This window comes from Euwallacea similis, chromosome 9 (genome assembly GCF_039881205.1).
Source record: "Euwallacea similis isolate ESF13 chromosome 9, ESF131.1, whole genome shotgun sequence".
Taxonomy (NCBI): Eukaryota; Metazoa; Arthropoda; class Insecta; order Coleoptera; family Curculionidae; genus Euwallacea; species Euwallacea similis.
Genome location: NC_089617.1, coordinates 4,217,431 through 4,240,872, shown reverse-complemented (window position 1 = coordinate 4,240,872; position 23,442 = coordinate 4,217,431). Strand labels below are relative to the sequence as shown.

The window sequence follows — 23,442 nt, the reverse complement described above, 5'->3', positions numbered from 1 at the left end:
ACCCACCTATGTAAATATGTATGTTCAAAACAGCATATAACAGATAGATATGTCCAAATAAGCAGAAACCAAATAACAGTGTCGGGCTTATTAAGCTCTACTCTTCAGACCGCCGTCATACATACAATACCAAAATAAAAAGTCCAAGTCCGACAGGCGAAGATTTTCTCTCGGTTGAGTCGATGGCTGGGGTGTCACAGACGGCTAGCTGTCTCTCTTAACAAATTTAAAAATATTATTAAACATTTTGCAAATGTGGACCTATTTCCTGGATCTATTTTAAGGAATTGTTGATATACAGTTTTTACAGACTGTTTGATCCAGAAGAAAGGCTTAAAAGTGGTTTGGTTGATCCGGCTTGTTGGGACTCATCCGTGGGCTCAAGATAATCAAGGACTGGATACTCACGTCCGGACCACCTTGAAGTCACAGCCTCAGGGACGCTATTTTCTGGTCAAAATTAATCAACAACTCATTTAACGATAACAAGATTTATTGATTACACTATTAACTGACTTGAACAGTATTGATATACATATACCAGTACAATTAAGACAGAGTTGACATCGAGCCACCACATGATATTGGTGGTTCAACTACTTCTCTGTGATAAGTAATATGAAAAAAAGACAATTTAAACAAAATGACAAAATTGGGAAATGCAATACACCAGAATGGGATCGATTCGCGAGTAATGAGAAGACGCCCTGGCCGCTTCATTCAGTTCTTAAGTACCAAAAACTGAAGAACCCAGGCATCAGGGTACTCCTACTCTGAATTCACTGTCTGCTAACTTGCTACCTATCGCTTTAAAGCATAATATTTAGGTTAATAGTTAGGTTGACCTTTTACTGGTTTATTGCAGTCACACCGACTTTACGAGATATGCTTACACCCAAATTGCAAGTTCCACCAAAGAAAAATGGCGGAAATTCCAGTGCTGACCCCCTTATTGGAGCACAATGGTACTGCAATCTAGTCATGCCAGGAATATTACTAAAACAGATGGCAATATACATGGACGTAACATAGGGTTTAGACTTGAACCTATAAGCTAACGAATTAACAATTAATACATTGATCTAATAGGACCCAAATCTTAACATGCCAGGCCCGTCAAAAAGTCTATTTTTTAAATTCGTTACAAAGGTTAGTCATTGTCCATAGGCAACGGACAAACCTTTGATATAGTTCTTCTTGATACAGTCCCTTTTGGCAAGCGTACTGACACTACACTTATCACCTTACCTGTGCCTTCGTGAAGTGGAAAAACTCGGGCTGGAGACCATTATAGACGGGAAAGGTTGTCCTCCTCCAGCAACACTAAGAATCTAAGCGCTATGGATGTATCCACTGACTTCTTCTACTTGTTTCGGTTTTGGAGATTTGTTCCAGTTCCAGTTGTTCTAAAATTATTGTTGCAGTTGTTATGAACATTCGTAGCGAGACAATCGGGACATGGTGATCTCCCTAACTTCGTGCTAAGGCAGGCTCACCAATGAGTCTAATAAGAAAATTGTTGCCAGAATCGTCTTCCTTGTTACGCGTATTGAGTCAAACCTAACATTGGCCGCACACTTCAAAATCTCTTATTCGAGATCCCAAAAAATACCCAATATTTTCAATTGTTTATTGTTATGCAGGAGAGTGAAATTATCAAGATTTTCATTATCATTTGACTCCAAAATTTTATTTAATACAGTTCCACTATGAGAAATCCATTTCCTCAATTTAAAAATGGTTTGACCCATTATCTCGTTAAGTACATTATAAATGTCCGAGGTATCTATTTCCCAGTTTACGCTAACTAATAGATCATCCATATAAAAGGAATGTTTTATGATTTCCGATCTTTGAAGATATAATATATACAGGGTGTCCCACAAGTGTTTCATTATATTTCAGTGAGTAATAGTACATTGAAAAATAATATGACTCCCCATATAAATCATATTCCAATAATGCTTCATTAAGAAGATACAGGGTGTTAAACTTTACTTAAAAAATCCAACTTTTATTGATATATTCAAAACCGTTTGAGATATGTAAGTGAAATTTGACACGTTTTGAGAGTTAATGTAGACGCATTTATTTATGCAAAAAGGCTATTTTTCATTTCACCAGTGGCGTGCGTACGGATATCTCTCAGCACATTTTTAAAGAAAAAAATGGTGTGCTACTGCTTTTTATCAAAATAAAAATTATTTCTAGAAGTTCAATTTTATTTAGAAGAGAAATACTCACTTGACTCTTTTTCGTCCGACGCATCGTTTGCCAGTAAAAAATTGAATACCGTCTACATGCACAAATAGTATGCATATCCGCAAGTTTAACTAATAATAACGATTAACTTAAATCCAGATAGCTGCTGTCAAGTACTTGACGTATTATGATATGCGTTGTTATGACTACCCTACAAATTAATGTATTGTCATTAAATAAGAACTTTTTATAAATATTTTATTGAAAGTATAATTTTTTTCAATTGTGTTAATGTGTTTAACTTAATAAATTAATTATAATGGCTCAATTTACATCAGCTGAACTTGCGGATATGCATCTTATTTACGGAATGGCAAATTGTAATGGCGAGCTAAATTATGTCTTGAACAAAATGGCCACCAATTTGAACAATTTCTGTAATATTACGGCAAATAAATAATATTTAAAACACACTTAATATTATTAAAACCATTTAGAGAATATCGTGCATATAGACGGTATTCAATTTTTTACTGGCAAACGATGCGTCGGACGAAAAAGAGTCAAGTGAGTATTTCTCTTCTAAATAAAATTGAACTTCTAGAAATAATTTTTATTTTGATAAAAAGCAGTAGCACACCATTTTTTTCTTTAAAAATGTGCTGAGAGATATCCGTACGCACGCCACTGGTGAAATGAAAAATAGCCTTTTTGCATAAATAAATGCGTCTACATTAACTCTCAAAACGTGTCAAATTTCACTTACATATCTCAAACGGTTTTGAATATATCATTAAAAGTTGGATTTTTTAAGTAAAGTTTAACACCCTGTACCTTCTTAATGAAGCATTATTGGAATATGGTTTATATGGGGAGTCATATTATTTTTCAATGTACTATTACCCACTGAAATATAATGAAACACTTGTGGGACACCCTGTATATGTTTTTATTTTCCTCCACCAATTCTACTAAACAGCGTGTGGCTTAGAAAGGTGCACTTGATGTGCCAATGTCACCGTATTAAGTTTGTACACGCTAACCGAATCTTTAGCATTCGTTCATCATAATATTTTTTGAAAATCTCGTTCAAATTCCTGAATCTTTATATATCTATATATCATTTTGATATCTGTATTCAAAACTATTTTCCGAAAACGTAAACGCAACAAAATTGCATACATAATTCGTTTTCGACTACCGGGTCTACCATCAAGGTGTCGCTTAACGAAACCCTCGAACTACTTTTACATCTTGGATCGAATACTACGCGGTATTTCGTGGTAACTGAGTTTTTTACAGCAGGCAGAAAATAGCTGTTATTTGGCATAGAGTCGTCACCTTCGATTGACCCTTGGCGCACCATGTCTCCTAAGATTTCATGCTCGATCATAAAGTTCACATATTGTTTTTTTAAGTTCCTCGTTTTTATCTACTATAGTTTTCTTTCCAGATACTTTAACCGATTTAACGCTATTGTTTTTGAATCTTTGAAACTTAAGTTTCCACTATTTTTAAAGAGGTACCTTACTATGAAGCTATTATCGTTATCGTAGGTAATAGTTTGCGTAAAATATTCTTCACAATAGGATTCCTCCTTTGACAAGAACTGGGAATTCTCAAATTCTTCGACATACCAGAATTTGGTTAACGAGTTATTTAACATTGTGTTCGATATATTCGTTGATAAGTTTCCAACCCTTTCTCTGATTACGCAATTCAAAAACTGCTAAGCCTACTGATATCACCCAGCCCAAAGACGTTTTTTGTAACATCAGTAACACATCCCCTAATCTTACAAGGAAAGGGACCTAAGTGTCCCCCTCCGATTTTAATGAAATTTTGCACAGAAGTAGTTTAAACCTATCTAAGAATAATGATGTACATTTTACGTGCCATCTTCAAAGTTTAAGGGGTGAAAACTACCCCTAAAGTTTCGCCAATTTTTCGTTTTTTGACGATAACTTTTGATTCAGATGAGTTAGAACAACAAATAAAAAAGCAAAATGTTCCTTTTTTAATTCTTCATCGATCCTTCTAGATCCGAAAAAAATATCACTTTTAGTTTGTTTTTTTTTTGAAAATTTAATTTGTTTTTCTCCCCGTTTTTGCATGCCTCGAGCTGTCTCATACAATTTTTTACCATTTTATAGAGAAAATATTTCTCAATAGAATGGTGTAAAGTAGAACTCGATACCATGTTTCTAACAAAAGTTATAATTGTTTAAGTAAAAGTGTGCACGCCATGTTCTATTGCTTATAACTTCAGAACCGCAGGTCGCAGAAGAAAATTTTTCATAATAAAAAAGGCGTAATTTAATGAGCATTAAAGAATGATACCATAAAAATTATATTTTCAGTTGAAATTAGATTAACATTTTCTACAGTTAACAAGTATTATGCTTAGTAATCAGCGTAGGGCATTTTTCCATATATGATAAATATACAAGTAGTCGAATATTTTATTGGTATCTATGGATTATATGTTTTGCAGTAATGATATGAAGCTTATGTCACCTTTGTTAATAGTTTTATATGAACCCAGCGGTGGGTTTGGACCTCGAGTGGAGGAAAAATTATTTCGTCCAGAAAATGTCTACATTTTAGCATCCAAATCTGGAAAATTAACAAGTGAACATTTCAAAACATGGATGACAGAAGTATTTATACCAAACACAGGACAAAAATCACTTTTACTTTTAGATTCCTGGAATGGACAATGCCCTACTGTTTTGGAAGACATAGCTATTAATCATAATGAGATTAACGTACCTGAACCTAACCTGAACTTATCTGCTGGCACAACAGGAATAATACAGCCTCTAGATGTTTTTGGATTCCGAGTTTGGAAAAATTTTGTTAGGAAGTTTTTAGATTCAGTATTATTATATAACTATGATATAAATTTACACGAAAGAAATAATTTGATAAAATTACAGTCTATCGTTCATAATCAATTGTCTTCGCCGAGATTCACTAATCTTTTTAAATATTCATGGTTTAAAAGTGGATATATCGAAGAAAGGCCTGCCGAATTTGAAAACCCTGTAGAATACAGCTTTCACACAGTTTCTGCGAAATGTGATTTATGTGACCAAGTTGCAATATTTAAATGTTCTTGGTGTAAGAAAAATTTATGTTTTAAACATTTTTTCGACAAATATCATTACTGCAAAACATATAATCCATAGATACCAATAAAATATTCGACTACTTGTATATTTATCATATATGGAAAAATGCCCTACGCTGATTACTAAGCATAATACTTGTTAACTGTAGAAAATGTTAATCTAATTTCAACTGAAAATATAATTTTTATGGTATCATTCTTTAATGCTCATTAAATTACGCCTTTTTTATTATGAAAAATTTTCTTCTGCGACCTGCGGTTCTGAAGTTATAAGCAATAGAACATGGCGTGCACACTTTTACTTAAACAATTATAACTTTTGTTAGAAACATGGTATCGAGTTCTACTTTACACCATTCTATTGAGAAATATTTTCTCTATAAAATGGTAAAAAATTGTATGAGACAGCTCGAGGCATGCAAAAACGGGGAGAAAAACAAATTAAATTTTCAAAAAAAAAACAAACTAAAAGTGATATTTTTTTCGGATCTAGAAGGATCGATGAAGAATTAAAAAAGGAACATTTTGCTTTTTTATTTGTTGTTCTAACTCATCTGAATCAAAAGTTATCGTCAAAAAACGAAAAATTGGCGAAACTTTAGGGGTAGTTTTCACCCCTTAAACTTTGAAGATGGCACGTAAAATGTACATCATTATTCTTAGATAGGTTTAAACTACTTCTGTGCAAAATTTCATTAAAATCGGAGGGGGACACTTGGGTCCCTTTCCTTGTTAGTTTGTTTGAGCCCAACAAATCATAAAATACATCTACCCTTAACAAAACATCGATTTGCATTGGTTCATTGAATTGTTCGTCTGCTAGATTGATATGATTCGGAATCTTAAGCACCGATCTAGGGAATTCTATACTCACTATGTTAAATATTGACGCAAGAATTCAGGATTCAGTACACGCTTCCTAAAATTTGGTATTTGCTATATTTTGAACTTCACTCATATTCTCACTCAAATTCGGCTACTGTCCGTACTACTGTATATACAGACTGTCCCACGAATATGGACCTTTCTCTGCATCTTACTTGATTCATAAGAAAAACTGGGTTTATTTTATGCGTGAGAAAGTCCTTTTTTCAAATTGTTATAATTTATTATTAGGTAAAGATATTTACACCGGGTTTTGACTATACTAAGCAGAATTTAACGCTCTTTTGGAATAGTGCAACAAAAATTATACCCTCTCATTTAAATTTTCTGAAATAACTCGAAAAATTATGATTTTCAAATAGCGCCATCTTGCAATTTTTGTGTCGGACTAACATGAAGTGACATAATCGCCACGTTATAGCCTGCAAGAAGACCTTTCTAACGAGATATTATAGTATAATTGTTAACTAATGTCGAGAAAACTGCATTTTTTGAACTGACATTAGAAGGTTCCCCCACCCTTTAGTTCCAAAAATTCAAAAAAAACTCTTCCTACGAAGGTTGTGGCAAATTGTGTCAAAAATTGTTATTTTATATTTAAAATATACGTTTTCCGAATAAATTTTACTAAGAACCGCATTTTATTGATTAATTATACAAAAAAACGTCTCCAGATGATATAATTACGAACCTGAAAATATTTTCTAGCGATTTCTCATGGCTGATTTACCCATAATATTTTTTCTCAAGATTCCATAATAAGTTGTTTCCCAGATATATCCTCCTTTATTTGAACACCCTGTACACTTCAAAATGGGTTGAAACTGTTAAATACCTCTCTTCACTTTCTAGGTCCATTAGTATTATAAACTAATGCCTAGAAATCTTTGAAAATGTGGAAGGACCAATTGAAGGTCATTCTCTGGAAGAACCTCATTATTCGTAAACGTCACTGGTTCCTCACGATATGCGAAGCCCTCGTACCGGTGTTATTGTTCTTATTAATAGCATACGGAAGAAGCAAAATTACGGGCCTTAGCAAACGGCATATAGTGGATGTAACCTATAGCGAAAGGTACCCAATAAGCTATGATTATCACAACATCAATTTGGAGGAGGCTCAGTGGTATTTCACGCCATTGGACGAGTATTTTCGAGAGATTGTCCGTGGAGTTCAAGAGAAGTTTCAAATAATTAATAATAGTAAGTGTTGTCTTCAAATAGGTAAATGTTAAGATCTAATTTGTCAAAATGTTGGTAAGTATGAGGAAAATAAACCGTGTAAATAAGTAAATGTGAAAGTATATCCTTAAGCATAAGAGTGGTCCTCACTCGAAATTTGGACCAAATAGAACAATTGTCAAAATTTAACATTCTTTACTCTCACAAATGACTTATTTGCAGACTCGTGTTTTATATACACTTTTTGCCTTATTTTGATGCAAAGAATCGCTTCCCGAATTTAATCGTAGTTATTTGTTTACACCTTACACATTCATGGAAATCGATCTTCATGTGGTAAATTTAAAGTCTGTGGATAATCCGGACCTAAAGCAAACAATTTCCCATATGTGTGGTCGCGTTTTTTATTTTATTTGGAGGCGAAAGAATTTTTATCAGTATAAAGATTTTTTCAGATATTAGAGGTTTTCCTACTCAAGGAAAACTCCTGGAAGCTTACGCCCAAAGCAGCAATGGTACCACTATAGCCTTAATTTTTAATTCCCCTCCTGGATCTCCCAATTTCGATTACACAATCAGGCATCACAAGCAATTTGCTAGCTGGAGAACCGAGAGACTGTATGAAAGTGGCTTAAATTTTCAACCACAAAAAGGTAAATTAGGTGTCATATGTCTATCTTTTATTGGTTATTGCGAGTTTTTTTATGGATTGGTGGTTTGATAATCGGATTCAATTTGATTCATGGAAATATTTCGAATTATGGTAAACAGCAATGTATACATTTTTATGTATTATCCATCTGTTTGCTTGTGGTTCATTGCGAAGGTGGTTAAATTTGATTAAAACCAATGTGGTTATTATTTATTCACAGAACTCTGATACCGTGACGGTTTTATGTTTACTTGATAAGGTTTTTAAATCGTGTGCTTTCAACTGTAAACCGTTTTAGAGTCAGAAACTGTTTGATGAGTAATCTAAACCTGATACGTCTCTATTTAAATAGTCTAATTTAGATGATTCATACACAATGCAATGTGACTTGTTATTAGTAAGAAAAATGCATAGATTCTCACTATTTTCTTGCTTGTCTTATGATAACCTTTTCTTTTCTTACAATATCCTAGTGATTACTGATAAGCTTGTTGCTATGCGGTTCCACTACAAAATTCAACATATACGGTTTTATTTCTGGTAGTTTAAGAATTTCTAGTAGTTCCTCCAGCTCTTATTCTATTTTTACAAGATCCACTACATCTGTTAATAATAAACATTATTTTTATGCCATGATCGAGGACACGGAATCACGCTTCCTGATAAAATACAATAACCCAATAACAATCTAGTTGTTCGTTGACTATCCTTTGTTCCTATTATTGACGCGAATCTTTAAAAAATGCAATACCATTTTATATGACTAAACAAACCATTTGTAGATCTTATTAACCATTATAACGCGTTATTGTAAGCAAGTGTTTTTTACCCAAGCAAACATTACGATAATTAATTTACTAATCTGTGTACCCACCCTTATCTTGTATTAGACGCGTCATATTTATGCCGTTATTTACAAATTATATCATACAAATATATAGCGTTTAGTTTATTCAGCTTATAGCGTTTGTACGATACAAATATACCTAATGTGTCCCAACTCACTCTTGTTGTTAAATATAGTCTTTTTTGCACGTACTAGAAAAAAAAATGGACAGGAAATTCATGGCTAAGTTAAATGGCATTTTACTTTAGAAACTGAAGAGTTACAGATTTCGGGAACCACCTCTGGTTGGGTTTAGTTCTTTTCTACCCGGGTGTCGATAGAAGGCGTCTGTTGATGTCAAGGGTTCTAGTGAAGTGATGAATGATTGACGAAAAGTTCTATTTCAATCATTTTAACGTCACATTTTATCAAATAAATTACAAATTATGGATAAATTACAATTTAAAAAATCCAAGTTAGTATAAGAAATTGTCAAGGACCAATGCGTGATGTTCCTCGACATGACGATGTCCTAACAAGAAACACACGACTACCCACTCTAAGAACTGTTTCTCCTCCTTTTAGGAAGTGCTTACCAATATGAGGGATTCTTGGCCTTACAGAAAGCGGTAGATATGTCGTTTATCGAAAATGAGGTGAAAAAGCAAGGAGGTAAACCTCAAGAGCTAACTGTGGAAGTCCAGGAGTTCCCGTATCCTCCGTACAAATCAGACGACGGAATTATTTCCATGTTTATTTTGTATTTACCCCTGATGACGCTGTTCAGTTTCATTGTTGTGTGTCCGGCTGTGTTAAAGAGGGTGGTAGAAGAGAAATACAGTGGTATCAAGGTAGATTTTTTAGATTTTTTTTCTGTAACATATGTTTTATGATTATCTCAAAATTTTACTGTATACTTAAATTGAGCATTATCCATCCATTAATTCCTCAGTATTTCCCTTTCTGTTCAAATGTTGATAAAATTTTCTCTTAGGAACTGATGCGTATGGTTGGAATGAAATCCTGGATGCTGTGGTTCGGCTGGTTCATCTACAGTATCATTCCCATGTTCTTCTCCGTCCTGCTTATTGTCCTCATAATGAAAGTGGACCTGTTTCAAGCCAGCTACCCAGCCATAGAGTACACAAATGCGGGCATTTTAATCGTTTTCCTGATGCTCTACTGCATTACTGTAACTGTTAATTGCTTTTTCCTTAGCACATTGTTTTATAAACGTGAGTATTATTGGTTTTGTGTTTGTTTGGAATTGTGTGCATTTCGAGAAATTGATTATTCCGGGTAAGCTTCGATATGCATTATTAATGTTTGAGATCGAATTTAACGTAAATGTGTATCGAATATGGGTTGGGGTATAGTTTACAACTAGCATACGTGTATATATGAGTACTTTGTATTAAAATTATGCAGCGAGCAATAATTTAAAGTCGATTTAAATTTTATATATATTAATAATCATATACTAGCATAAGGCTTACAAAATCGCCGTACTTTATTGACATATAATTATTATAAAAATTGGATTCACGTCGATTTTACTCCTTGTAGCCATTTTCCGACCATCTGGCACTATTATAATACTCCGCTTGTTAAGCTATTTTACATATCAAATAGCTACATGCAAAGTTAAAAATAATTGAGATTTTTGATTGGAAAGCTGCAGAGCCCCACGTTCCATCATTAACTCTTTAATTTACTCCTTTTGCTTTATTTAAGCAATTTGGCGCTTTGCAGTCCGCTTACTGATAACAGTTTTTGCTTTTCTTTCACAAATACGCAATATAACACAAATATATATTATAATATGTTATATTATACATTCTTTTGTTTAGTTCTAAAGCAGTTGAGACTTTTTTTCTTTTATATTTTGGGTGTTTCCAATCGAATATTGCTCTATAGATTTGAGATAGATCTTTTGTCAATGATACCATCTCTACGGATTCGTACTATGGAAAACCAGGACAAAATTGAATAGTTTTGTATACGAGTTTATTAATGCAGGTGCGGATTTAAACATTTTTGGGTATTTTTAAATTAATAAGCTGAAACTTCAAGTGCCAAAATTGACACCTCTCAATATAAAATTAGTTACAATTTTGACCCAAAGTTGTAGTTTTAAAATTTCGAACTTTTCAGCCACATTGGCGACATTGGTCGGACTCCTCTTATGGATTCTCTCATATTTTGTGCCGAAATACACGTTGGAAGGAGACGCCAATGTCTCCTATTCAACTAGTATACTCCTAATGGTTCTCCCGAACATGGCTTTACACTATGGATATATGGCTGTTTCAAATTACGAAATCAGAGGTGGGTTTCTGGGGCGTATCCCCTTCAATTCCAGACTTTATAGTTTTTTGGAATAACCGATTACAAAGTAATTATATTAAAAATAGTAAATTTAAAAAAATACAGTTTTTGTAAGTATGTTTATTTACATATAGAAATCGGAATCCAATGGTCCAATTGGCACTTACCGGGTGGCAATGGTACTAACGAAGTTTCCATGCTGAACGTGTGCCTGATGCTGATAATCGACTGTGCAATCTACTTGATTTTGGCTTTATACGTGGATGCCATAAATCCGGGGAAATACGGTGTTCCCAAGTCAATTTTCTTCCCCTTTAAGTGGGTCTTATCTGTGAGTAATTTGCAGAAAGGTAGAAACATTGTAAGCAGTGACAAATCGGTCTTTAAAACTGTGAAATGAGTTAGGGAAAATTTTAATTTTGTAAATTATGTTGTAGATACATTTTCATTTTGAAATTTTGAGCAATTTCTAATTGTTCTAATTCTATGGGGCATTTTATCTTTAATATTTTAATCTTTAATAATGGTCTAAATTAAAGTGAGACGATTCATTATAAATATGGCAACAGTGTTATCAACTTGATATAAAACGCTCAAAATTCATTTTAAGAAATACTGCAATTGGGTGTAGTGGTTACTCTTATGTTTACCGTGTGCGTACTAGAAATAAAGAAAAACGCAGCGTTGCTGGTTGCCGGAAAGTTTTGAAAGTTGAACTATGACTCGAACACCCAAAAAAACTGAAATACGTATTGAGTTGTTTTGTTTCTGTTTCTAAATAATTTGCGTAATTCTCCCTCTTTTTTTTACTAGTGTATAAAAAAGCGCAACAACGTACACACTGACAACGGCTCGGAAACTTATCATTTACAAGAAGTGGAAGTCGGCCGACTACCCAAAGGCATAGAATTGATAAACTTGTCCAAAACATACGGCAAAAAGAGGGTGGTTCAGAACTTGTCCTTAGACATTTACAAGGACCAAATCACCGTCCTTTTGGGTCATAATGGCGCGGGTAAATCCACCACAATGGGAATGATTACTGGTATAATAGTCTCATTTCGGGAAAAAATAATTAAATTAATTTTTTTTTCTGTCCGAAGGAATGATAAAAAAGAGCGGAGGACACATATTGATGAACGGCAAAGAAATCCGTTCCAACACAGACGTGACGCAGTCCATAGGATTATGTCCACAACACAATCTTTTTTTTCCAGATTTGACCGTGGGGGAACATTTGAAGTTTTTCGCAATGGTATGCAGGTAGTGCTCTCCTTAAAGTAGAATTTGATTGAGGTTGTGTGGTGTAGATGAAAGGCAAATCTTCGGGGGAGGCGGAAAGGGAGTTGGACGATTTGCTAGGGTTGTTACGCTTGAACGAGAAGAAGAACGATATGGCACATACTCTATCTGGGGGGATGAAGCGGAAGCTATGTCTGGGGATGGCTGTTATTGGGGGTTCCAAGGTAATGGAGAATATTTTGATGAGAATGTTGCGTAGGAATATTTTTGTTGATTGTGAGTGTTGAGGGAACGGTCGGCGTAAATAAACACAGTATAAAGCGACAATTAACAATTTACAACAGTTACGGTTAATAATGCATAAGGTTCTGATCTTGGATGAACCCTCTTCGGGAATGGATCCCCAATCACGCAGACACATGTGGGATTTGCTGCTTCAGTGGCGGAACCAAAAAACCATCCTAATCACCACCCATTTCATGGAAGAAGCTGACGCTTTAGGCGACTGGATCGCCATCATGAACGAGGGCAAACTTTTGTGCTACGGAACGCCAATGTATCTCAAGAAAATATACGGTAAAAATGATATTTTTTTATGCACGTGGTTTTCTGTTGTTTTTGTATATGTATTAATTTTTTGCACTTGCAACAATACAGAGTTAAATAAACAAAAGTAACGAAGTTTTTAAATACATTTTTAACATTTCTTCCTTAACAGACACCGGCTCTAATTTAATTCTACTGATTGCGAAGAACCAGGACGTGGATATAGCGGTGAAAAATATAAAAGAAGAAATAAGCAAGTACATTAACAATGTCAAATCTAAAAGCATACACGGCAATGAAGTGCAGTTTTTAATACCATCCGGCAAATACGTAGAAATGTTCCAACACTTGGAAGAAAATAAAGAGAAGTTTCATATAGAGAATATTTCGTTCACAAACACTACGCTTGAGGACGTGTTTCTTAAGTAAGTATTTGTAATCTAGAAAATTTCAAAATGAAATAACTAATGTTGGGCTCTAGCTCCAAGATTGCCGTCAGCGACATAGATGATACAAGCGATGAAATATCCCTTACAGACTCAATTGGTAAGTCTGTCTTTTTTTTTAATGTTTTGATGTAAATTAGTATTAAGTAATATAGTTTTTATTGTCCTCTTTAGCACCCTTGGGAAATGATCAAAAAGGTAATTTTATGGTAAATTCACGGTCTTCTACGTAGCACGTCATAACTTAATTTTCTCACAAACGAGCTTAACTTCTAGTTGCACACATCTCAAAATAATTTTTTTCAATCATGGTAATTGTGTACGTAAAAAAAACAATGAGGTGGAGACAAGTTCAGAGAAAGACCTTTTTTGTATATTTTACTCATAAGCAACTTTATCATTCTCACTTCTTTGCATTTATAATTACATATTCTTTTTATTTATTTTTCCTAGGTTCTATTGTTTTTTCTAATCTTTCAGATTCTTCAAGCTACATATTGACCCTACAGGCACTTTTGTTTAAGAGATATAGATTCATATACCAAAAATTCATGTCCTACGTTATTCCGGTAAGTCTTGAACGTAGAGAAATTTTGCTCTAGTTTTTTCATTGAATTTCTATAAAAAAATTCTTTGAAAGGAAGTTCCCATTTACATGTCAAAGTATTTCATTGTCAGAACAAATCGTTCATAAAAACACTATATCATTGTTACTTAGTTAAAAATATATCTACTTATAACTAAAACTAGAACTAATATCAAATGTGATATTATTTTAGCCTAATATATTGGATAATTACTTTGTAATTATTTATCAAATCAGTAATATTACTATTACAGAAATAAGTAATACAATGATATCAAACTTCGATAGACAGTACCACCAGTACATTAGTAATTGCCAATAGAACAAAGATCTGCTTCGGGAATAAACTTGGAGCATCACTTAATCTCAGTGTCACTTATTGCAAAAAATGATATAATGTGAACTCAAAGTTTACTCTAAACCTTCAGTCATCGTTTGTTAAGGTTGCCCCATCTCTTTCTTCTCCTCTCCTTCCCTCTCCTCTCCTTCCTCCCATCCCTCCTCTCCTCTCATTTCCTCCCTTCTCTCCTCCCTCCCCTCCTCTCATTTCCTCCCTCCTCTCCTCTCCTCCCTCCTCTCCTCTCCTTCATCCTCTCCTATCCTTTCTCCACTCCTCTCCTTTATCCTCTTCTCTCCTCTCCTTTCTTCTCTCCTATATTAAATCAAAGGGTTCTTAAAAACCTATGAAAGTTTACCTTAAAACATTATGCTAAAATTTTCACACAAATATCTCAATTTACTTGTTTTCAGTCAGCTATAGCCTTAGGGTTCCTACTACTGTGCATATTTCTGGGCGCAGCGGCTAGAGATTACAGAAACAGCGGAGGACCTCCGATGAAACTGTCTTTGAGCACTTATGGTAAAACCACGGTTTATCTTAATCAAACACAAGACCCACAAGTGTATCAAATTGGAGATTTTTACCAGAAAAACGTCTTGAAGGAGAAAAGTGTCACTGAAGTTGTTGGCGATGTATCTGAAGGTAAGATCCTCTTGATAAGTCACTATTAGAAAGCTGCTATAGTTGCCTATGAAATTTGATATTTTCTTGATCCGAATTCATAGCATAATGATTACTTTCGAAATATTATTTTTTTACGTGTTTCACGTGACATCAGTAACAGAATTTTTAACATACTTCTATGCATTTCAGCCATAGTCAAAGAAGGCGTGGCGAACTTGCCTTACTACCGGCTTCACATGGTGGCGGCAGCAGAGCTCACAAAATCCCCCCGCCAATCCATCGAAGCTGTTGCTTTCTACAACAATTTCGCTCTGCATTCTGCTCCTATTTCGCTCAACCTCATTACCAATAGTCTCGCTCAGCTCCTCCTGGGCCCTCAATACTCCATTTCAATCACCAACCACCCTCTGGAAAGCATTAACATCCAAATCAGCCCCGAGCAATTTTCGGAAGAGGAGATCGGCCTTTTGTGGCTAATTATCATGCCTTTAGGATTTCTCTTCTTCTTGGGAAGTTTCATCTACTTCCCATTCATGGAGCTGTCTACTAATTTCACCCAGCTTCAATTCATGTGCGGAGTAAGGCCGAGTCTGTACTGGATAATTACATTTTTGTGTGATTTGCTGGTGTACGTGGTATTCGCCTTTGTTATGGTTGTCATCAGTTTGGCCTGGACGCCTTTTAGGGGAATCAATGAGTTCGGTAAGTGTGTGTGAAAAGAGACTTAGAATTCATTTTTTGGTAAACTACTGGATGATTTTGGGAGTTTTTAATTGCGCAAATTTTTACAAAGTAGTAAGACAGTTTCTTTTTCATTTCATTGTTTTATATGTTAAAATTATCTTATGTCACTATTATTATTTATGTCACTAATGTTTTTATTGAAGTGGGACGGATAAATTAAAAATGATTTGATGCCTTTCTTCTATCTTTTTGTTCTCTTGTGACATTTTATAATGTGTAAATCTAGCGAAAATGTTTTTAGCCGTAATTTTCATGAAATATCTTAACAGTAATTTACCGAAGAAGTAGATTTAATGTCTCATAATCCTACCTAACCTTTACAACGTTGCTAAATTTTTCAGGTACGCTCTACTTGATTCTCTTTCTCTACGGCTTCTCCGGCATCCCCTTCTCGTACTTATTTAGTCGCAAGAACTCATTTTCAGGGGCATACGCTCTCTTCATTATATTGGGGATAATGCTGGGCGTACTTCTCACTATTATAGTATGCGCATTAGAAGAATCCGGATCAGAGCCCTACGTTCATACAGGCGGCATCCTCAAGGATATTTTCCTAATTTTCTGTCCTCAATTCGGCCTCACTTACTCTGGAGTAGTTTTTTCCTATAAAGTAATCCATAACTACAATTTCATGCACATGGACATATTGAAGCGTCTAAGCATCTGCTCATCAAGGGATGCAATCAACGCTTGTTGCTATGGAGAAGACGCTGAGTGTGACAAGGCGAAGAGCTACATGGCAGTGCTTGCTCCACATATTTATTTAATGTGCGCGGGCACCGTTTTTTATCTAGGAATCAATATGTTTCTAGATAGCTATTGCAAGAAGAAAATTAGTAACTGTTTGTCAAATTTGGTAAATCAAATCAGAAATGGAGGGAATGTTAACAGCAGTAATGGGAATAATCTGAGCGTTTTGGATGGTTTGGATAATGAACCGAATACTAACACTTTGAGGGTGATGAAACTCAAGAAATCGTACTCAGGCAGACAGGTAGTCAATAACGTCAGTCTGGAATTGAAAAAGGGAGAATGTATGGGAATTTTGGGAGTGAACGGGGCAGGGAAAACCACAACTTTCCGGATGCTGACAAGAGAGGAAGTCAAGGACAAGGGCGAGATCAAAATCAGCAATATTAACATCGATAATAATCAGGTAAAGTTGTTAAGGACTAAATTTGTCAACAATGAAAAGAATTGTTGGATTTCTGATACAGTTGTTCCCGTCCAAAATTCAATAGTCTTTCTGTTCTCAAATTTATTGTATGTAAGAGTCAAGTTTGTTCATTTTATGACTCTTTTTCTTAAAACAGAAGAAAGAAGAATATATGGGTTTTTTGGTTTTTTTTTCCCTTGAAGTTAATATTTCACCCATGTAAAGACCAGATGACCGGGACAATAAATCAAGAAAATGGTTGCAGGATTTGATCTTTTTAATATAGATGAGTGGTAAAAGTGTGAGTCTTCCGTAGTTAGTTCGTTACAGATCTTTTGAGCGTTAATACGTGCCTTCTGACTGTAATAAAGAAATTAGAGTTCTAACAGAAGCGTTCTGTCTTAGATTCTTTTATTTTTATACCCCATAATCCAATATGAATATTTGTGATTATCAGTGGCGCACTTCGCCTTATTCATGTTTTAACTTTTTAACCTTTTTCCATTGTTTCCGCTATACATTTGAAGAACCTTGTTTTGTCAAAAAACGTTTAAAAAATCATTTTCAGTATTTGAGAAAATTGGGCTATTGCCCACAAAATGACGCCCTGAATTATTCCCTGACGGGCAGAGACATTTTGAAGACCATGGCCATGTTACGCGGAATCAGAGATGACAGAATCGTTGACAATTTCTTGGACATATTCGGTATATCCTTTGGTTATATTTTAAACTTAAACCTTCAGTGCTTTCTTCAGGTTTGAAGGAATTTGCGGACATTCCTTGCGAGCAGTACAGCGGTGGTAACAAGCGCAAACTGAGCTTTGCAGTTGCAGTAATCGGATTCCCGGATTTTATTCTTTTGGATGAACCAACCAATGGTGTCGACCCTCTATCCAGAAGAAAATTCTGGACTTTAATCAAAGAAATTAAGAAACTAAAACAGAATTCCTTTATTTTGACCTCCCATAGTATGGCGGAGTGTGAGGCTGTCTGCAACGAGTATGTTATTGCTGAAATTTTAGACAATTTTTGTGTTTTAATTGGGGACTTGCAGTCTTAAAATCATGAAACAAGGAATTATAAAGAAAGAAGGCACAATATCCAAATTAAAGAATGAAATTGCCGGTTTTAACGTTATGTTAAAGCTGAAACCTCCGCATTCCGAACCAACGGACCAGGATGAAGTTGACGGTGTTTCTACTGAAGACAACATTAAGACCCTTGCAGATCTTAAAACCCGCCTCAAAGACCTCTATCCAGAGGGAGAAATCAAGGATGAACACTCGGTAAGTTTTCTATTAAAAAAACAACAGTCTTTTATCCAAAATCAACCTTAGGGGTTACTGCATTTCTACATCAAAACTGAGAACAAGAAATGGGCGCGGCTGTTTGAGCAATTCGAGGATTTGAAGCTGCGTAATGGGCATTTAATCGAGGACTACGCTATCAGCGAAGCCTCATTAGAGGATGTTTTTCTGGAGGTGGCCAAGCCGGATAAGTCGGAAAATCCTCCGCCCTCACCATACTTAGTCTAACTGTGTGTGGTGAGGGCAGATTTGTTTGGCCAAAACATTGGAATAAATTAGGAATTTCTAGGAATGAATCTCGTAACAAGTTCTTTAAATGTAACAGAAGTAGTAGTAACGAAAGTATGTGGTTGTTTTTGGTCAGTCAGTTATTTAAAAAATGAAGTCTTATTTGTTATTTCGGAATTGTTTAATATTCGTTGAAAATGTTTCAGAATGATCGAAAGTTGGAAATTTCGCCAGAGACTTGTCTGATACCGTTCAAAAATTGCGAAGAACGGGTTAGAACGAATGCGAATATACCATACAACTTTTAAACTATCGGAAAGTCGAATTTCATTCAACTACCATTCCGTTCGAAAAATAAGAAAATATAATTTTTAAAACACACGTATTGCGGAAGCATGAATATGGTAAAAGAAAAGAGAGATGGGTCTTTGACCAATTTCTAATTATTTTGTTCGAAAATACGCGAAATTTAACCATCGAAAAGTAAAGAAAAAATAGTCAGGAAGATAATTATTATAATCTTCAAGGCAGGCTTTTTGGACAGTGATTATTCTGGAGAATCCAACTTAAATCTGCAATGTCAAAACGGGAATAGATAGAGAGACAGAGAAGAAACGCATTCCTTGAGATCCCTACCTTAAGTTGAGATTATATTTTTTAATACAGGGTGTTTAGAAAAATTGATACAAATCTTAAGGACGTGTATATAGAGCCAAAAATAGTAAGAAAAGTTCCTATAACCATTGGTCCGACGGAACTCCGTTATTGAGATGTGACCCTTCAAAGGGGCCCTATCATTTGGATATAAATTTGGATTAAAATTAATATAATGGAATGAAAATTATAAGTAATAATTATATCATAAGGGTCTTTAACTATCATAAGTTTCATTAAAATCGATTATAAATAAGAGTAATTTTCTAACTACACTTGATTGAAATGTTTAGATTTTTTTTATTCCTTTGAATTATCAAGCAAATAATATTATTTTCTAACGAATTAGACTTTTTTTAAGAAAAAGTTTCTCTATTTTTTTTCAAATTCTGCGTAGTTTGATCAGAAATAATTATTTTTTAAGTAATGTATGGCTCAGAACAATAACATTTTCACATAGTAGGTATCTTTCACGGTGACAGTCACTTTCGCGTGTTATCATTAAATTCTTACGTTTTTTTTAGTTTCTTAGTTGTGATCTTTGTGCTTTACTTTGTATTACATTCGATTTTTTTACAACCATGGACCATTATGATTTTACTAACCGGGGATATGAATATGAAATATGACATATTTATTAAAAATATGAAAGTGACAATCACTATAATAAAATTGTCACTACAAAAGATTCCTACTATGTGAAAATTTTAAAAAATGTTACTGTTCTGAATCATACATTATTTAAAAAATAATAATTTCAGTCTAAATTACACAGAATTCAGAAAAATAAGTAATGAAATGTTTTCTTCAAAAAAGTTTTATTCATTAGAAAGTAATATTATTTGCTTGATAATTCAAAGGAATAAAAACACTTTTTAATTGAAAAATGTAATGATAGTTAGAAAACTACCCTTATTTATAATCGATTTTGATGAAACTTATGATACTTAAAGACCCTTATGGTATGATTATTATTTACAATTTTCATTACATTATCTTAATCAGAAAAAAAGTTATTTTGAAAAATATCCAAATGATCGGACCAATGTTTATAGGAACTTTGTTTACTATTTTTGGCTCTACACTCACCTTCTTAAGTTCTATGCAAATTATTCCAAACACCCTATATAAAAGTTAAACATATCGTGTAATGCGAAACAATATGACGAGATGTAACGTAAAAAATGTTCAGCAACTTAAAGTTGTTATTCCAATGGCTCGAATGAATCGCCTTTACTAAGTTCAAGTCTAATCAATATCTAGTTAACATTAAAAATACAACAGCATATCGGGGATTTGCTTAAATATGTACTTGTGTGATTAGTAGAAATGAAGAAACATTGAAATTTGAACTTAGTTCAGATATGCAGTTATATTTGTTATATATATATAGTATATATACATACAATATATACAACTATATATATATAGTTGTATGTTTATTACTGACATGAGGTAGTCAAAGCAGAATTAATTTTATTAATGGATATAGTTCTATATTTACATAATAACAATAATGTTATTTTAAATCTCCCTGTATTCGCTTAAATATGGTACAAAGTACTCTTGACCATTCAAATTGGTGGCAAAATTACATAGAAAATTTATTTTCTAGATTTTCCCACAGTAGTTTAATATTGAATACTTGAATTTTAACTTTCGTTTAAACCTCCAATATTCAACGTATTAACAGGATTTTGGTATCCCATCCTTAAAGCCATATTCTTTTCAATACGTTGTTTTTACTTTTTTGTCATCTGTAAGTTACAGGGGGAGCAAAATGGTTTTTTGTATAGTTCGTTTTAAATGATAGCTTTAAAAGCACTTTTGAAACAAAATTATGTCACTTTGTCAGTTATTTTTCCATTTAAAATTTGAAGGAAATTGGGGAAATCGTATGTTTCTTTGTGTTATTTTAAATCTACTCAAAAAATTGTTGTTTTTTTTTTAATATTTTCCAAAATGTGATAAAATTGACAATGGACTGATAACTTAGCGAATAAATAATTGGTTATTATTTGAATTAGATTTTTGTTAAAAAAATTTGTTGCTGAAAAATTTCAAAATATCATTAAAAAGTCGGGCAGATTTGAAAACCAATAAACTAACTAATAGCTATTTTTACGAATATATATTCGTAAGTACTTAATGTTTATTATGATTCATTGTATTACATTATATTTTGTAAGGTTCTAGGGCTTTTTTAAAGTTGTAAATAAAAGAGCAAAGCAAAAATTACCCATTTTTCCCAAAGAAGTATACTGTGACGTAATCTTATACTAAAAACAATGTAGTTCAATCAAGTCAAATCAACAACTATGTGGCCAACAAAAAAGTACGTAAATGTTTCTTTCAAATCTTTGAGGAATAAGAAGCGTTTCAGAAATATGGAATAAAAATTGTAAGTCCGTATTTTAAATAAGCGACTTAGTATTGGTATCTTGAACACTAAATGTGATCTTTGGATAATAATAAGACTGCAACAGGAAGAAACTTAACAAAAAAAGGTAAGTAATTTTTTATATCAAACAGATAATTTTTGAAATATTTTCAAGTAAAAATTTTCACTAATTTTATATTTTTCGAAAAATCTCCGAAACAAAGTTTAGTACGACTGTTGCCAAATTGTTTATACAAGTTAATTATTAACTATAATGTAAGTAATAGTGAACACACAAAAATTTATTGGCCGGTCTGCATCGCCATATAGTTTGCGCGTTTTTAGGTGTTCTTTATTGTTTATTTTATTATTCTTAACCACCGAGTATAATAGCACCTAATAAACGAATATATACCATAGTAATTATAGTTAATCGACGGTATTTACTCGTTTTGATTCGGTTTCAGATAACGACAACTATGCTCTGTTTAAATTCGTGTGTAACAGGTCATAATATAAAAGCTTAAAACAAACACCAAGTATCAATCAACGAAATTTGCCATTTTGTTCTTAGTTTTTTGCATTATCTTATCTTAAGAATTTTTAAGTGATTTAAAAAAAATAAATATGTGTTAGAATAGAAATAGATCAATCTCCAAGGCTTGTTAGAGATATCTTTTAAAGTGTTCAATAATGCATGATTGCTAGACAAGTAATAAAGTAAGTATACAGAAATAATCTTTTTAAACCAGCTTATGACGATTTGTTTTATTTTAATATTTCAACAATGTGTGCACGTTTTCGGTAGTTAAGGCACGCGTAGTTCATTGTTTAAATCACGGAAAATTTTCGTCAATAAGGAAAAGTTTAAAAAATTTATCGAAGAGATTAACATTGTTATAATTTTATAATACCGGAACTAACAGTATTATATTTTTATTTCTCATGGGAGTATACTTAATAAACTTTTTGGGCTTTTGGGGAATTAATATTAAAGCTCTGAGAGTTTTGGTAACACTAAAAAATAAAAAAATATTAAATTATATCAGAAGAATGTTGCTAGACTCGTCGATTTTTATAATAAAGAAAGATATAACTGGTACCCTACTGACTAGTTGCCGCTTTAAATGAGTAAATTTTTGTATTTGTTTAAGTTTAATATACAGTGTGACCCACTTAAGAGCGGGACACCCCTGTAAAATTTTTATTTGTGGTTCGATTTTGATCATTTTTTTATATGTTGTAGGGCATCAAAAACTCTATTTTGTGACAAGTTCTTGTTACGCTCGCTTAAAATCTAAGGTCTACTTTGCCCCTTTTTTATGACGAAATTTTAAGAAAAGACATTAGGGAATTTTTTATTTTAAATTTAGCTTCAGTAATAACTTTAGAATTATTCAAAATGGCTGTATTTCAAATTTCGTTAAAAAATGTTTATCCATAAAAAAGTTGTAGAGCAATCCAATTTTAAATTTATTGAACCATCTGGATGTAATAATTTTTGGTCAAGTTGGCTGAGTACGGATCCAATAAACATAGTTAAGTCACTTGTTTTATCCTTGTCATTAAATACAATGCAATTGTCTTTTTGTAAATAAATAAACCAGTTCTTGGTGGTTTAGAAGAAAATTTAACTGTTTTTGATTGAAGAAAAAGTTCAGATATGAATAATCAATTAACTTTAAGGGAAAAAATTGAAATAGTGCGTCTTTCTGGTGACAATGACAGAAGTGTAAGGGAAGTGACTAGAATATTTAACACAAGATATCCTAATCGACGTCCGATTACTAAAATTTTTTTTCATTAATTAATTTAAATTAAATAAAATTTAATTGTTCTACAACTTTTTTATGGATAAACATTTTTTAACGAAATTTGAAATACAGCCATTTTGAATAATTCTAAAGTTATTACTGAAGCTAAATTTAAAATAAAAAATTCCCTAATGTCTTTTCTTAAAATTTCGTCATAAGAAAGGG

At 33.2% G+C, this 23,442-nt stretch overlaps 1 protein-coding gene and 1 long non-coding RNA gene across 2 annotated transcripts in view; one reads left to right on the top strand and one right to left on the bottom strand.

The window, feature by feature from the left end:
• Positions 1 to 659: 659 nt before the first annotated feature.
• LOC136410787 (uncharacterized) overlaps positions 660 to 23,442 on the bottom strand; it is a 36,883-nt gene continuing 14,100 nt past the window's right edge. The window contains exons 2-3 of the long non-coding RNA XR_010752287.1: positions 1,249 to 1,406; positions 660 to 996 (exon numbers count right to left, since the gene is read on the bottom strand). This is a non-coding gene — a long non-coding RNA (uncharacterized lncRNA). The remainder of the gene's footprint in view (positions 997 to 1,248; positions 1,407 to 23,442) is intronic.
• On the top strand, positions 7,098 to 18,693 carry LOC136410779 (phospholipid-transporting ATPase ABCA3-like). The gene is made up of 20 exons (XM_066393100.1): positions 7,098 to 7,423; positions 7,858 to 8,055; positions 9,466 to 9,731; positions 9,875 to 10,115; positions 11,035 to 11,208; positions 11,343 to 11,539; positions 12,022 to 12,253; positions 12,312 to 12,463; positions 12,519 to 12,674; positions 12,816 to 13,026; positions 13,169 to 13,421; positions 13,478 to 13,542; positions 13,923 to 14,011; positions 14,779 to 15,010; positions 15,182 to 15,694; positions 16,078 to 16,892; positions 17,461 to 17,599; positions 17,650 to 17,893; positions 17,949 to 18,180; positions 18,232 to 18,693. The coding sequence occupies exons 1-20, from the start codon at positions 7,114 to 7,116 to the stop codon at positions 18,427 to 18,429; spliced, it is 4,917 nt and encodes a 1,638-aa protein (XP_066249197.1). The 5' UTR covers positions 7,098 to 7,113; the 3' UTR covers positions 18,430 to 18,693.

What these genes read in the sequence shown, in the direction of transcription:
- LOC136410779 (XM_066393100.1), top strand. Translation starts at nt 7,114, where the DNA reads ATGTGGAAGGACCAATTGAAGGTCATTCTCTGGAAGAACCTCATTATT. An exon ending in ATTTGAAGTTTTTCGCAATG is followed by an intron (nt 12,464 to 12,518) that starts GTATGCAGGTAG and finishes TGTGTGGTGTAG; the next exon opens with ATGAAAGGCAAATCTTCGGG. An exon ending in GTATCTCAAGAAAATATACG is followed by an intron (nt 13,027 to 13,168) that starts GTAAAAATGATA and finishes CTTCCTTAACAG; the next exon opens with ACACCGGCTCTAATTTAATT.